The sequence below is a fragment of the Martes martes genome, assembly GCF_963455335.1.
Source record: "Martes martes genome assembly, chromosome: 6".
Taxonomy (NCBI): Eukaryota; Metazoa; Chordata; class Mammalia; order Carnivora; family Mustelidae; genus Martes; species Martes martes.
Window position 1 is genome coordinate 53,142,697 of NC_137893.1, and position 15,103 is coordinate 53,157,799.

General features: G+C 51.4%; 2 protein-coding genes across 2 annotated transcripts; both read right to left on the minus strand.

Moving 5' to 3' along the window:
• On the minus strand, positions 1-2,812 carry LOC308344314 (UL16-binding protein 3-like; the record flags this gene model as incomplete). Its single annotated transcript, XM_080805892.1, has 4 exons — positions 1-125; positions 811-1,092; positions 1,321-1,584; positions 2,680-2,812. The coding sequence occupies 4 exons, from the start codon at positions 2,810-2,812 to the stop codon at positions 1-3; spliced, it is 804 nt and encodes a 267-aa protein (XP_080662018.1).
• Positions 2,813-9,004: 6,192 nt separating this feature from the next.
• On the minus strand, positions 9,005-14,119 carry LOC308344955 (UL16-binding protein 3-like). The gene is made up of 5 exons (XM_080806842.1): positions 13,533-14,119; positions 12,174-12,437; positions 11,664-11,939; positions 10,846-10,978; positions 9,005-9,585 (listed from the first exon to the last, which is right to left on the minus strand). The coding sequence occupies exons 1-4, from the start codon at positions 13,792-13,794 to the stop codon at positions 10,854-10,856; spliced, it is 927 nt and encodes a 308-aa protein (XP_080662968.1). The 5' UTR covers positions 13,795-14,119; the 3' UTR covers positions 9,005-9,585; positions 10,846-10,853.
• Between the last annotated feature and the right edge of the window lie 984 nt (positions 14,120-15,103).

Genomic DNA, 15,103 nt, shown 5'->3' on the forward strand with positions numbered 1-15,103 from the left:
CTAATGGTCTCCAACAGAGATGCCAAGTATGACCACACAGCTGAAGAGCAGGGGGAAGATCCAGGTGCCGGGTCTGATGGCCTTGGCCCTGCCCCGGGCCGTGTCTTGTCGCATGGTTGGTGGCACTGAAATGAAAACACAAGGATCAGAGCCCCAGTTGGGACCCCAAACTGGGGGAGGCTTCCTCAGCTCCTGCGGGCCCAGGTCCATCCTACCAGGCAGATGGTGTCTATCACTGTCCTTGTGGCAGCTGCTGGGACCAGTGCTCATGTCGGCAAGGAGGGAGGGGATGTTCTCTGTGCCCTAGGGGCTCCTCCAGCCAATAGGGGAAGCAGGGCTTGCAATGTAAGCAGTCACTCCTGCTGTGACACACAGGAGGTGATGCAGGACAAGGATGGTGACAACCACATTCCCGGCGGCACTGAAGGATTTCCAGCAATACACCAGGTGACACGGAAAAGATGATGATTCTCAGAAAAAGGAACATAGGGCCATCTCTGGAAACAGACTGGTGCTCCCCTGTTTGGTGCAGCAAGAAATCCAAGAAATACCCAAGCACAAAGGTGCGAGCAGCCAGGAAGTGACTCCAAGGAGGTGAGAAGGGAAAGGAAGGGTGTTAGAACATTCCAGTGGCCATTATTATACTAGGAAGAATTCGCCATGGATGGATTAATTTCTCTCCCTCAGACACACACGCACACACGCACGCACGCACGCGCGCACACACACACACACACACACACCCCATACTGTGGGGCAGGTGGAGCTCATCGCAAGAGAACCAGCACTCCATCCAGTCTTCTGAGTTACCCGTGGTCTCCTGCATTTCATCCCAGTGCTCCCACACTTGCTGGAGCCAGCTCTGACAGTCTGCGTTTGAGGTCCTCACGAGCAGCTTGGTCAGCTCTCTGTCCTTGTCCAATGTGCCCTTGAACCGTTGGCCTCCAGGAGGAACCACTGTCCACTTTCTGTTCTTCGGGTCAAAGAGGTGGGTCAACTGCTCGTTGAAGCAAAACCACCAGGATTCTCTGGCGTGTCCATCGGCCCCACGCTCACACATGAGCCTGCCCTGCATGGTGAGAGAACCTGCCCCTGCCCCCAGCAGGGGTACAAGTCAGCCTCTGGTCCTGACCAATCCTTTGCCCTACCCACTGTGCACTCCTCAGCTCACTCCCAGCCCTCCTGGTCCTGCTCTGGCCTCCTCGTCTACCCTGGCTGCTGGGCCGCATGTGTGGGACCCACTTCAAAGATTTACGTGAACACAATAGCTCCCCGACCCTGCCAAAGTGTTCTCCTTCTACCCTGGGCCTTCGGACTCACCACTCTTAGTGAAAATCTCTGCTTTGATGTCCAGCAGTTTCTTTCTGAGCTCTTCCACCAGGTCCTCCAGAGGTTCCCTCTGTGTCCCGCAAAATGCTGTGTCCTTCAGCTTCATCCCCAGAGGACCAATGGGTTTGAACTCCTTGCTCTGACAGTCATAGGAAAGAAACTTGTTTCCATTGATCTGGCCTTGAATCTGACACCATGGTTGTCCAGGCCCGGCCTGAGATGTGATGGAGAAATTGTAGGAAAGCGAGAGAGCATCTGCGAAGGGAAAACACAGGTGGAGGTTGGGGCTGGAAGAGTAAGAGCAGCAGGCACCCCTCTGCCATCCAGGTGACAGCACTAGCATGTGCGCAAGACACAGCAAGGACTGTCCCTGCACAGCAGCTCCACCTAGCCTTGGAGGCTGGCGCTCTTCCCTTGTTGGGATAGGATCAGGATGCCTCTGCCTGGCAGGAGGCCACATAGCCCCAGATAGGAACCCAGGTCTACCAGGCCAAACCCTGCATCAGTCACTCTACCCAGTCCAGGGACACGCCAGCCTGGCCATAGCACAGGAGGCCTACATGTCCGAGGACTGCCAGGATGCAGGCCGGTGTCCTGTAGGAAGATGAAGGGCAGGGAGGGGGTTGCTCCTGAGGAGCTGGGGCAGGGTGGGGGCAGGGTGAGGACAGACTCCAAAGCCAGACCAGGGAGAGTTCAGGCTCATGGGTCGCAGGATTCAGCAGGGCCCTGGAGATGGCGCTAATGTGCTCCAAGGATGGGTCCCGGTAAAGTGGAGACAGGTCTGTCCCGCGAGGCACTGGCTAGATTATCAAGAACTTCCCGAGCAGAGAGGAGAAGGGATTCCAAGGCTCAGAGAAGTGCATAAGTAAGAATGATAGAGAAACAGAAGCAAAACAAACCGAAGAAACTCCCAAAACCAACCAAAAAAACCGCAAAGAGGTCCACAAAATACATCGATGGGGAGCGCTGGAGGGGCGGGGATGGTGACGCACGGAGAAGTTGCGTCAGGGGCAGAGTCGCGGGGTTGTGGGAGTCCAGGCCCTGCGCGATCGCCCTGTCCTGCGCATAGCCCGGAGCTCCGGGACTGGGTACCTGCTCACCGAGGGGCAGGTGGGGGCTGGGGCCGACCGCAGCCTCCCCGCCGCAACCTCTCGCCCCATCCTCCCCCGCTCCGCGCGCCCAGAGCCTGGCAGTCCGTGGTGGCCCAGGTCCCCTCTTTCCCGTCCCACAGCGCGACAGAGTCCCGGCGGACTCCGCGGAGCGGGAAAGGAGCCCGTGACGGGGACCTGAGGGGGGCGGGGCGTCGGCGGCCCCAGACGGCGACAAGGGTCCCAAGGCCCCGGGACTCACCTGTCTCTCCTCCGCCTCGCGTCGCGCCCACGCCCAACCCCGCGGGCGCCGCCGCGATCCCGCGCAGCAGCCGCAGCAGCAGAAACAGGAGCGACAAGCGCCCGGTGAACTTGGTGGCGGCCGTGGGCTCCATCGCGACCCCCAGCCGGGGGGAGTCCCAGGTGAGGCGCGGAGTGGCTTCTGAAGGAACCCGCGGGCCGGGAAGCAGAACGTGCTTGCTGCGGCCCGGCCGGGGCTGCGCGGGAGGGCACCTGTCTCTCATCCGAGTGGGACTGGACCTCTGTCCGGGAGAAACTGCTCAGCGTCGCCCAACTTTCCCTTCTTACACTTGAGGCAGAGGCGAGAGAACACGAGCGGACGGAGGCGGGAGAGGCAGAGGAAGCGGCCGAGGACCCAGCCCCAGGCAGAGTCGCGGCTGAGCGGGAACTGCTGAGCGAAGGTGCACAGCGGACGCGGCTACAGATTGAACGGTTCTGGCGCTGCTGGAGCCGCCTGGGCCCGGATCTCTCGAAGGGGGCGGGGCGAGGGCAGCGCGCGCGCCGCGCGGACTGGGCGGGGCCTCCCCGCCTGCCAATCCCGCGAGGAACATTTTGACACGTGAAAACCACGAGACCCATACGTGGGCCTATGGGTATGACAAGTTCACCGGTTTTCTTTTGTTCAGGTGCCAGTAGGTTTCCTTCCCGCCATCTTTTAGAAGAATCAAATTTGGTGAGGTATAATTTACAAGCAATCCTCCCCTTCTTTGTGAAGGCACATACCTTCAAGTCCCTTATCTTTGGAAGTGTAGGAGAAGCATGTGAGTATCTGGCCCAATTCTAACGCAGGTTCTCAGGCTCTGGAAGTAAAAGCAGAGGAACGCTATTACTCCAGCTACGCATCCTAAGCAAACCGTAAATTCTACAGAGAATCCTATTTCCAAGCACTACTATCTTCAGGTTTGAAACAACAACAACAACAACAAACAGTGATTTTTTTTTTCAGTGACCACACTTTAGCGCTGAGACAAAGTGAGTGTTGGAGCGAGAGTACATCACTTTCACTCACGATCATTTTCCTATTGTATGAATTGCATAAAATCAGCCACATAACGCTAGACTTGTTATAAGTATGATAGATAATAAAGTAGCCCATCCCTTTTAGTCATTGGAAACACTTATGTCAATTCTGGGCTTTGAGAACTAAATAGCCACATTGTAAACAACAGCACCTGGAGAAACTGAACTCAGCTGACTTAAACAGATCTGACCAGATATGTGCAGGGCTCTAACAGAAGCTTGAGGAACTGTTCCACCTTAAATTTTTATTTATTTATTCACGGAACATTGATTTATCTACTTTTGGTTTCCTTTTACAGAGGAGCTCAAGATAGCACGTCCTATGTCAATCTGGAAAATTTACTATGAGAAGTCATGTGTTTCTAAAAATTATGAAAAGCATTTATAAATCTGCCAATCCGCTAGGAATGCTAGGATAAGAGACAGTCCCCTACTGTTTACCTCTCAACTTTCACCAGAAATTTAGGTTTTTAAGGGTTGAGAATTCTAGTATAGAAGCTTAGTGAATAATTTTATATAGCTTAAAATACATTTAGGGGCGCCTAGGTGGCTCAGTGGGTTAAAGCCTCGGCCTTCGGCTCAGGTCATGATCCCAGGGTCCTGGGATCAAGCCCCGCATCAGGCTCTCTGCTCAGCAGGGAGCCTGCTTCCTCCTCTCTCTCTGCCTGCCTCTCTGCCTACTTGTGATCTCTGCCTGTCAAATAAATAAATAAAATCTTAAAAAAATAAAATGAAATAAAATACATTTAAAGAATATACCTAAACCATGTGAATTGTAGTAACCCATTGCCTGTTGAGGAGAAATCACTAATTTTGTTTTCTTTTTCCTATTTTTTAAAATTCAAATTCAATTGGATGACATATAATGTATTCCTAGCTTCTGAGGCACAGGTCAGCTATTCATGTCTCACATAACACACAGTGCTGACTACACCACGTGCCCCCCACCCCCACAGTGTCCACCACCTAGTATGTCCATCCCACTCCCCCCCCCCCCACCAGTAACCCACAGTTTGTTTTCTGTGATTAAGAGTCTCTTATGGTTTGTCTCCCTCTCGGTTTCGTCTTCTGTGATTTTTCCCTCCCTTCTCCCATGGTCCTCTGTTTTGTTTCTTAAATTCCACATAGGAGTAAGACCATATGATACTTGTCTTCTCTGACTGACTTCTTTCGCTTAGCAGAATACCCTCTAGTTCCAATGCTTATTGTTGCAAAAGTCAAGATTTCGTTTTTCTGATGGCTGAGTATATTACCACATCTTCATTATCCATTCATCTGTCGATGGACATCTGGGCTCTTTCCACAGTTTGGCTATTGTGGACATTGCTGCCATAAACACTGGGGTGCATGTGCCCCTTGGGTTCACTACATTTGTATCTTTAGGGTAAATACTCAGTAGTGTGATTGCTGGGTCGTAGGGTCGCTCTATTTTCAACTTTTTGAGGAACCTCCATACTCTTTCCAGACTGGCTGCACCAGCTTGAGCTCTCACCAACAGTGTAAGAGGGTTCCCCTTTCTCTGCATCGTCACCAACATCTGTCCTTTCCTGACTTGTTAATTTTAGGCATTCTGACTGTTGTGAGGTGGTATCTCATGGTGGTTTTGATTTGTGTATCCTTAATGCCGAGTGATGTTGAGCATTTTTTCATGTGTCTATTGGCCATATGGATGTCTTCTCCGGAGACATGTCTGTTCATGTCTTCTGCTCCTTTCTTGATTGGATGGTTTGTTCTTGGCTGTTGAGTCTGATAAGTTTTTTATAGATTTTGGATACTAGCCTTTTTTTCTGTCATTTGCAAAATCTTCTCCCATTCTGTAGTGGTCTTGTGGTTTTGTTGACTGATCTTTTGCTATCCAAAAGCTTTTTATTGGGGTGCCTGGGTGGCTTAGTTAGTTACGTGTCTGCCTTCTGCTCCGGTAATCATCCAAGGGTCCTGGGATGGAGGTCTGCATGGGACTCCCTGCTCAGCAGGAAGTCTGCTCTTCCCTCTCCCCCTGCCCCTCCACCCTGCTCATGCTCTCTCTCTCTGACATAAAGAAATAAAATCTTTAAAACAACAACAACAACAACAAGACCTAGAGCTTTTTATCTTGATGACGTCCCAGTAGATCATATTTGCCTTTGGTTCCCTTGCCTTTGGAGACATGTCTTACAAGAAGTTGCTGTGGGCGTGCTCATAGAGGTTGCTGCCTATGTTCTCCTCTAGGATTTTGATGGTTCCTGTCTCACATTTAGGTCTTTCATCCATTTTGAGTCTGTTTGGGGGTAGGGTGTTAGAAAATGGCCCAGTTTCATTCCTCTGCATGTCGCTGTCCAATATTCCCAGCACCATTTGTTGAAGAAACTGCCCTTTTTTGCCATAGGATATTCTTTCCTGCTGTGTCAAGGATTAGTTGACCACAGAGTCGAGGGGCCATCTCTGGGCTCTCCATTCTGTTCCATGGATCTATGTGTCTGTTTTTGTGCAGTACCATACTGTGTTGAGGATTATAGCTTTGTAATAGAGTCTGAAGTCCAGAATATTGTGATGCCACCAGCTTTGATTTTCTTTACCAATATTCCTTTGGCTGTTTGGAGTCTTTCCTGGGTTCCATACAAATTTTAGGATTACTTGTTCCAGCTCTGTGAAAAAAAGCTGATAGTGTTTTCACAGGGACTGCTTTGAATGTGTAGATTACTCTAGGTAGCATAGACACTTAACAATATTTGTTCTTGCAACCCATGAGCATGGAACGTTTTTCCATTTCTTTGCATCTTCCTCAGTTTCTCTCGTGAGTGTTCTATAGTTTTCTATAGTTCTGTAGTTTGCTTCTTTGGTTAGGCTTATTCCTACACATCTTAGGGTTTTATGCACACTTGTAAACAAGATCAACTTTTTGATTTCTCCTTCTTTTGTCTCATTGTTAGTGTACAGAAATGCAACTGATTTCTATGCCTTGATTTCATATCCTGCTGCTTTGCTGAATTCCTGTATGAGTGCTATCAATTTTGGGGTGGAGTCTTTTGGGTTTTCCATACAGAGTATCGTGTCATCTGTGAAGAGTAAGAGTTTGACTTTTTCTTTGTTGATTCAGATGCCTTTTCTTTGCTTTTGTTGTCAATTGCTGAGGCGAGGAATTCTAGTACTATGTTGAACAACAGTGGTGAGCGTGGATATCCCTGCCTTGTTCTTGACCTTGGGGGGAAAGCTCTCAGTTTTTGCCCATTGATATGATATTCACTGTGGCCTTTCCATATATGGCTCTTATGGTATTGAGGTATGTTCCCGCTATCCCTCCACTGTGAAGAGTTTTCATCAAGAAAGGATGCTGAACCTTGTGAAATGCTTTTTCCGCATCTATTGAGAGGATTGTATGGTTCTTGTCCTTTCTTTTATTAAGGTGGTATATCACACTGATTGGTGTGTGGATGTTGTTGAACCATCCCTGTATCCCAGGAGTAACAAACACTTGGTCATGGTGAATAATCCTTCTAATGTGCTATTGGATCCTACTGGCTAGGAACTCCACTGTCACACTGATGTCCTCCCAGTTTTTGTGATGTCCCGTAATGACAACATTTTAGGATATATTTTCCTCACACCAGGATATTCCCCTGGGTCACCACAAGATCATCTCTTAGAAGGTCGCATGGTACCTGAGGGCCTCCTCGTCCTCAGACTCTGCTTCAAGTTGTTCCAGCAATGACCAATATGGTCAAAGAGATTGATGGACCTGGGCATTTTCCACTTCCTGGATGTGCTGAAGATGAGGGTTCAAGTGTTTGATTTGCCTTTTTGGTTGATTGGTTTAATTTTTAAATGTCGGTGAAGAGATTTAGATGTAGGAGTCTGCCGGAACTGTATGTTGTCCAGAAGTTCTCAATACATATTGGAAAGCTTTGTTCGGCTGGTGTTTTGACCCACCTTTGTGTCATTTTTTTTGACAGTGGTTCAGATTATTTAGTCTTAAGTAGAGAGAAACAGAAATCTCCTAACACATTGTATATATTGTGCCTCAGTTGGATATCATATGGCTAATTTTTTGCTATGACACATAGCACTGCAGTAAAAAATCCTACATCTCAATTGCTTTTTGGTCCCCGTGTGTTTCTAGCCTCGAATGAACACTGGGATTGCCATGCAGTAGGGTGAACACACCAGCCACCGTCTGGATAGAGGGAAATATAGTGCGAGTGAGTGATTTCATTATAATCCTACCAACCCATAAAAGAATTCTTGTTATTCCACTTCCTGTCCACCACTTGCTATAGCTCTCTTTAAAATTTTGTCGGTGTGATGCATGGATAAAGCAAGCCCGTGGTTCTTCGTGTTATCTTGACTACTTGGGATGTGTTCAGTGACTTCATAGGCTGCTTTACGGTCTGTGACTTGCTCTAAGCATTTGCACAGACCTTAGGAGAGCCAGACTTACACACAGGTATTTGCAGGAGCTCTTTATGTTCTGGAGACCGATCCTTTGCTCATGAGGGAATAAATCACCTTTTCGAAGCAGAGCTGAAGACTCACTGTGCTCTGAAGGACGTGAGTCAGTGGGGAGAGATGACAGGAGAGACAGTGCTGTGGTGGGGGATCCGGGAAACTCAGAAAGATTCTCGACTGCTTCATTCCCAGAACATTTGTTTGCATCTGGCCCGTCAGGATCATGTCTGAGACTGACAGATGACTGCTTGAAAGTGGATTTCTGAGCGATCCTTCAATTCTCTATCTCCCCAACAGATCTAGCAGAATCACCACTTTGATTTACCCCACACAGTGGAGGAAGAGCAAAATTCCATGAGTTCCCTTGGGATATAAAACAAATTCCAGGGGCACCTGTGTGGTTCAGCCAGTTAAGTGTCTGCCTTCAGCTGAGGTCATGATCCCAGGGTCCTGGAATCAATCCTCCTGCTGGGCTCGCAGCTCAGAGGGGACCCTGCTTGTCCATCTCCCTCTGCCCCTCTCCCCTACACGCGCTTTCTCTCTCTCCCGCCCTCTTTCTCTCTCAAATAAATAAACAAAAATCTTTGTAACACTAAAAAAAAATAAAAATAAAAATAAAAAATTCCAGGGGTGCCTAGAGCAGCTTAGTCAGTTAAGCGTCTGCCTTTAACTCGGGTCAGGATCCCAGGGTTCTGGAATGGAGCCCCACAACCGGCTTCCTGCTCAGCCGGGAGTCTGCTCTTCCTTCTCCCTCTGCCCCTCCCCCAGCTTGTGCTCACTCCCTCTCCCCCTCTCTCTCCCTCTCAAATAAATAATATCTTTGAAAAAAAAAGAAAAAAGAATTTAAAAATTCCAAAATAGCTATATATTTTTATAGTAGAGATAATATTGATTTAAATATACGTATCTGGGCATAATTTACTGAAGAAAATAATCACACATATGTCATCCTGTTTAAAAGTCAATGAGCTTCTTTCTCAGTACATAGAAAAAAATCCCTGAGGTTCTATAACTTCGAACGGTATCTTCTTGGTGATATTGTCTGCAAGGACATGGTTACCTTACAGAGAAAAAATCCAATATTGCACAACCAAAGGACAAGATGGGAAACGTTCTCTTCATTGAGATTCCTCGGTCAAGTACTTAAACATTTCAGTGCAAGAATTCCATCACGTAGCACCGACAGAAAACGGCATAGAATATGCCAAGGGAAAGTGCTGAACAGGAGAGCCACCAAATGCAAGAAGGGGTATGAGAGGTTCACGGTCCTGCACCACGTGGTTGGACTGAGGACTCTGGATTTGTAAACTTGAAAATGCTGGTGGCCATCTAAGGATGAACAGCAGCTCATCCAAAGGCAGCTGGCCCAGAGGCAGAGTCCCTGAGCTGGTCCCACTCTCAGAGGTTTCTTGGTGGACTTGGCAGCCTAAGAAAAGAACAGGTGTTTGTCTTCGTGGCAGAGGAAATCCTGGGTCTCTTGTCCTGGGGCTGGCCTCCCCCAGCACTCCCCACCCCAGAGCCCTGCCCTTGTCCAGGGACATGCTTTCCCCGCAGCCATGACCCCAGCCCTGGGCCCAGCCACCTTTACAAACCTCCTCCCTCCTGAACCAAATCACTGAGTCAGCCCCAGACACTGTTTCCAATGGTCTGGGCTCAGGACCAAAGCGAGTAAGAAACTAACGTGCTCATGTGACTGGGGTTCCTACGCTCCCTCTCATGGCAGGTCATAAGGATCTGCTGGGGGATCTGACAGAAGACAGGGGCCTGCACTGGACACCTCTAACCTTAGGGAACACTGTGGGCAAAGGTCCTTCTTTTCCCTTCCCTCCCAGCCTCCTGGTGAGCAGCACAAAGAGCTCTTAGTCTGATGATCCCTTCCCCCATCAATCCATTCTTGGTCCGGCTCAGCTGGGAGCTCACAGGGGAGCTCAGTCAGCCCATCTCCCAGGTCAGCCCTGCCCAAAGCAGGGGCTGCTCAGTGGCTCAGGATCTGAGGTCTGCAGGAAGCTAGCTGCCGGGATGGCACCAGCCTCAGCCAGGATTCCCACTGTTGCACGGAGGACCGGCCTCCTTCTAGTCCTGTCATGCAGGGTCTCTACTGGACACTTGCTGCTTTACATGCAAAGACACAAGCCATGTTCCGGGGGAACACGGCACTACTGTCTAGCCCTTTGAGTTGGTCTGCAGAGGCCTTCCCACTCCCGCTTCTTGGGATTAGACCCTGGCCCCTTGTCCTTATGACTGCCCGGATGGGGTCCCCTTCTCCTTGAGATGTCCTATGGAGCTGCCATGCTGCTCTCTCTCAAAGGGGAGTATGGCCCATGCTGTGTGTCCCCGCTGTCCCCACACCACCCACCCTGGGCCCAATTTGACTCTCTCCAATGGAGAAGCAGGTCAGAGCAAGGCCTGACTTCCCTCAATCCCTTTAGCACTGACAGGCCTTAAGCAGTGGTGTGGGCCCCTCCCCTTTCCCAGTGGCCTTAACAGTGAGTGAGGCCATATCAGAGCTCAGAGCCGAGCTTGCCCAAGTTGTTGCCAGCACGTGGTATGAGATCTCATTCACCTGGTCCCACTGCCCTGTGAGAAGGTTCAGGCAGTAGGCAGGGGTGAGGCTGGGAATTCACCGTTCCCTGTGCTCATAGCAGGCCATCTGCTCCTCCCTTCCCTCTCAATCTGCTCTCACTACCTGTCCATCTAATGGTCTCCAACAGAGATGCCAAGTATGACCACACAGCTGAAGAGCAGGGGGAAGATCCAGGTGCCGGGTCTGATGGCCTTGGCCCTGCCCCGGGCCGTGTCTTGTCGCATGGTTGGTGGCACTGAAATGAAAACACAAGGATCAGAGCCCCAGTTGGGACCCCAAACTGGGGGAGGCTTCCTCAGCTCCTGCGGGCCCAGGTCCATCCTACCAGGCAGATGGTGTCTATCACTGTCCTTGTGGCAGCTGCTGGGACCAGTGCTCATGTCGGCAAGGAGGGAGGGGATGTTCTCTGTGCCCTAGGGGCTCCTCCAGCCAATAGGGGAAGCAGGGCTTGCAATGTAAGCAGTCACTCCTGCTGTGACACACAGGAGGTGATGCAGGACAAGGATGGTGACAACCACATTCCCGGCGGCACTGAAGGATTTCCAGCAATACACCAGGTGACACGGAAAAGATGATGATTCTCAGAAAAAGGAACATAGGGCCATCTCTGGAAACAGACTGGTGCTCCCCTGTTTGGTGCAGCAAGAAATCCAAGAAATACCCAAGCACAAAGGTGCGAGCAGCCAGGAAGTGACTCCAAGGAGGTGAGAAGGGAAAGGAAGGGTGTTAGAACATTCCAGTGGCCATTATTATACTAGGAAGAATTCGCCATGGATGGATTAATTTCTCTCCCTCAGACACACACGCACACACGCACGCACGCACGCGCGCACACACACACACACACACACCCCCCATACTGTGGGGCAGGTGGAGCTCATCGCAAGAGAACCAGCACTCCATCCAGTCTTCTGAGTTACCCGTGGTCTCCTGCATTTCATCCCAGTGCTCCCACACTTGCTGGAGCCAGCTCTGACAGTCTGCGTTTGAGGTCCTCACGAGCAGCTTGGTCAGCTCTCTGTCCTTGTCCAATGTGCCCTTGAACCGTTGGCCTCCAGGAGGAACCACTGTCCACTTTCTGTTCTTCGGGTCAAAGAGGTGGGTCAACTGCTCGTTGAAGCAAAACCACCAGGATTCTCTGGCGTGTCCATCGGCCCCACGCTCACACATGAGCCTGCCCTGCATGGTGAGAGAACCTGCCCCTGCCCCCAGCAGGGGTACAAGTCAGCCTCTGGTCCTGACCAATCCTTTGCCCTACCCACTGTGCACTCCTCAGCTCACTCCCAGCCCTCCTGGTCCTGCTCTGGCCTCCTCGTCTACCCTGGCTGCTGGGCCGCATGTGTGGGACCCACTTCAAAGATTTACGTGAACACAATAGCTCCCCGACCCTGCCAAAGTGTTCTCCTTCTACCCTGGGCCTTCGGACTCACCACTCTTAGTGAAAATCTCTGCTTTGATGTCCAGCAGTTTCTTTCTGAGCTCTTCCACCAGGTCCTCCAGAGGTTCCCTCTGTGTCCCGCAAAATGCTGTGTCCTTCAGCTTCATCCCCAGAGGACCAATGGGTTTGAACTCCTTGCTCTGACAGTCATAGGAAAGAAACTTGTTTCCATTGATCTGGCCTTGAATCTGACACCATGGTTGTCCAGGCCCGGCCTGAGAAGTGATGGAGAAATTGTAGGAAAGCGAGAGAGCATCTGCGAAGGGAAAACACAGGTGGAGGTTGGGGCTGGAAGAATAAGAGCAGCAGGCACCCCTCTGCCATCCAGGTGACAGCACTAGCATGTGCGCAAGACACAGCAAGGACTGTCCCTGCACAGCAGCTCCGCCTAGCCTTGGAGGCTGGCGCTCTTCCCTTGTTGGGATAGGATCAGGATGCCTCTGCCTGGCAGGAGGCCACATAGCCCCAGATAGGAACCCAGGTCTACCAGGCCAAACCCTGCATCAGTCACTCTACCCAGTCCAGGGACACGCCAGCCTGGCCATAGCACAGGAGGCCTACATGTCCGAGGACTGCCAGGATGCAGGCCGGTGTCCTGTAGGAAGATGAAGGGCAGGGAGGGGGTTGCTCCTGAGGAGCTGGGGCAGGGTGGGGGCAGGGTGAGGACAGACTCCAAAGCCAGACCAGGGAGAGTTCAGGCTCATGGGTCGCAGGATTCAGCAGGGCCCTGGAGATGGCGCTAATGTGCTCCAAGGATGGGTCCCGGTAAAGTGGAGACAGGTCTGTCCCGCGAGGCACTGGCTAGATTATCAAGAACTTCCCGAGCAGAGAGGAGAAGGGATTCCAAGGCTCAGAGAAGTGCATAAGTAAGAATGATAGAGAAACAGAAGCAAAACAAACCGAAGAAACTCCCAAAACCAACCAAAAAAACCGCAAAGAGGTCCACAAAATACATCGATGGGGAGCGCTGGAGGGGCGGGGATGGTGACGCACGGAGAAGTTGCGTCAGGGGCAGAGTCGCGGGGTTGTGGGAGTCCAGGCCCTGCGCGATCGCCCTGTCCTGCGCATAGCCCGGAGCTCCGGGACTGGGTACCTGCTCACCGAGGGGCAGGTGGGGGCTGGGGCCGACCGCAGCCTCCCCGCCGCAACCTCTCGCCCCATCCTCCCCCGCTCCGCGCGCCCAGAGCCTGGCAGTCCGTGGTGGCCCAGGTCCCCTCTTTCCCGTCCCACAGCGCGACAGAGTCCCGGCGGACTCCGCGGAGCGGGAAAGGAGCCCGTGACGGGGACCTGAGGGGGGCGGGGCGTCGGCGGCCCCAGACGGCGACAAGGGTCCCAAGGCCCCGGGACTCACCTGTCTCTCCTCCGCCTCGCGTCGCGCCCACGCCCAACCCCGCGGGCGCCGCCGCGATCCCGCGCAGCAGCCGCAGCAGCAGAAACAGGAGCGACAAGCGCCCGGTGAACTTGGTGGCGGCCGTGGGCTCCATCGCGACCCCCAGCCGGGGGGAGTCCCAGGTGAGGCGCGGAGTGGCTTCTGAAGGAACCCGCGGGCCGGGAAGCAGAACGTGCTTGCTGCGGCCCGGCCGGGGCTGCGCGGGAGGGCACCTGTCTCTCATCCGAGTGGGACTGGACCTCTGTCCGGGAGAAACTGCTCAGCGTCGCCCAACTTTCCCTTCTTACACTTGAGGCAGAGGCGAGAGAACACGAGCGGACGGAGGCGGGAGAGGCAGAGGAAGCGGCCGAGGACCCAGCCCCAGGCAGAGTCGCGGCTGAGCGGGAACTGCTGAGCGAAGGTGCACAGCGGACGCGGCTACAGATTGAACGGTTCTGGCGCTGCTGGAGCCGCCTGGGCCCGGATCTCTCGAAGGGGGCGGGGCGAGGGCAGCGCGCGCGCCGCGCGGACTGGGCGGGGCCTCCCCGCCTGCCAATCCCGCGAGGAACATTTTGACACGTGAAAACCACGAGACCCATACGTGGGCCTATGGGTATGACAAGTTCACCGGTTTTCTTTTGTTCAGGTGCCAGTAGGTTTCCTTCCCGCCATCTTTTAGAAGAATCAAATTTGGTGAGGTATAATTTACAAGCAATCCTCCCCTTCTTTGTGAAGGCACATACCTTCAAGTCCCTTATCTTTGGAAGTGTAGGAGAAGCATGTGAGTATCTGGCCCAATTCTAACGCAGGTTCTCAGGCTCTGGAAGTAAAAGCAGAGGAACGCTATTACTCCAGCTACGCATCCTAAGCAAACCGTAAATTCTACAGAGAATCCTATTTCCAAGCACTACTATCTTCAGGTTTGAAACAACAACAACAACAACAACAACAACAAACAGTGATTTTTTTTTTCAGTGACCACACTTTAGCGCTGAGACAAAGTGAGTGTTGGAGCGAGAGTACATCACTTTCACTCACGATCATTTTCCTATTGTATGAATTGCATAAAATCAGCCACATAACGCTAGACTTGTTATAAGTATGATAGATAATAAAGTAGCCCATCCCTTTTAGTCATTGGAAACACTTATGTCAATTCTGGGCTTTGAGAACTAAATAGCCACATTGTAAACAACAGCACCTGGAGAAACTGAACTCAGCTGACTTAAACAGATCTGACCAGATATGTGCAGGGCTCTAACAGAAGCTTGAGGAACTGTTCCACCTTAAATTTTTATTTATTTATTCACGGAACATTGATTTATCTACTTTTGGTTTCCTTTTACAGAGGAGCTCAAGATAGCACGTCCTATGTCAATCTGGAAAATTTACTATGAGAAGTCATGTGTTTCTAAAAATTATGAAAAGCATTTATAAATCTGCCAATCCGCTAGGAATGCTAGGATAAGAGACAGTCCCCTACTGTTTACCTCTCAACTTTCACCAGAAATTTAGGTTTTTAAGGGTTGAGAATTCTAGTATAGAAGCTTAGT

Coding starts and splice junctions, on each gene's coding strand:
- LOC308344955 (XM_080806842.1), bottom strand. CDS start 13,794: ATGAGAGACAGGTGCCCTCCCGCGCAGCCCCGGCCGGGCCGCAGCAAG. Junction 11,940..12,173: donor AGAGATTTTCACTAAGAGTG/GTGAGTCCGAAG, acceptor GGGCAGGGGCAG/GTTCTCTCACCATGCAGGGC. Junction 10,979..11,663: donor TGAAATGCAGGAGACCACGG/GTAACTCAGAAG, acceptor TTTTCATTTCAG/TGCCACCAACCATGCGACAA.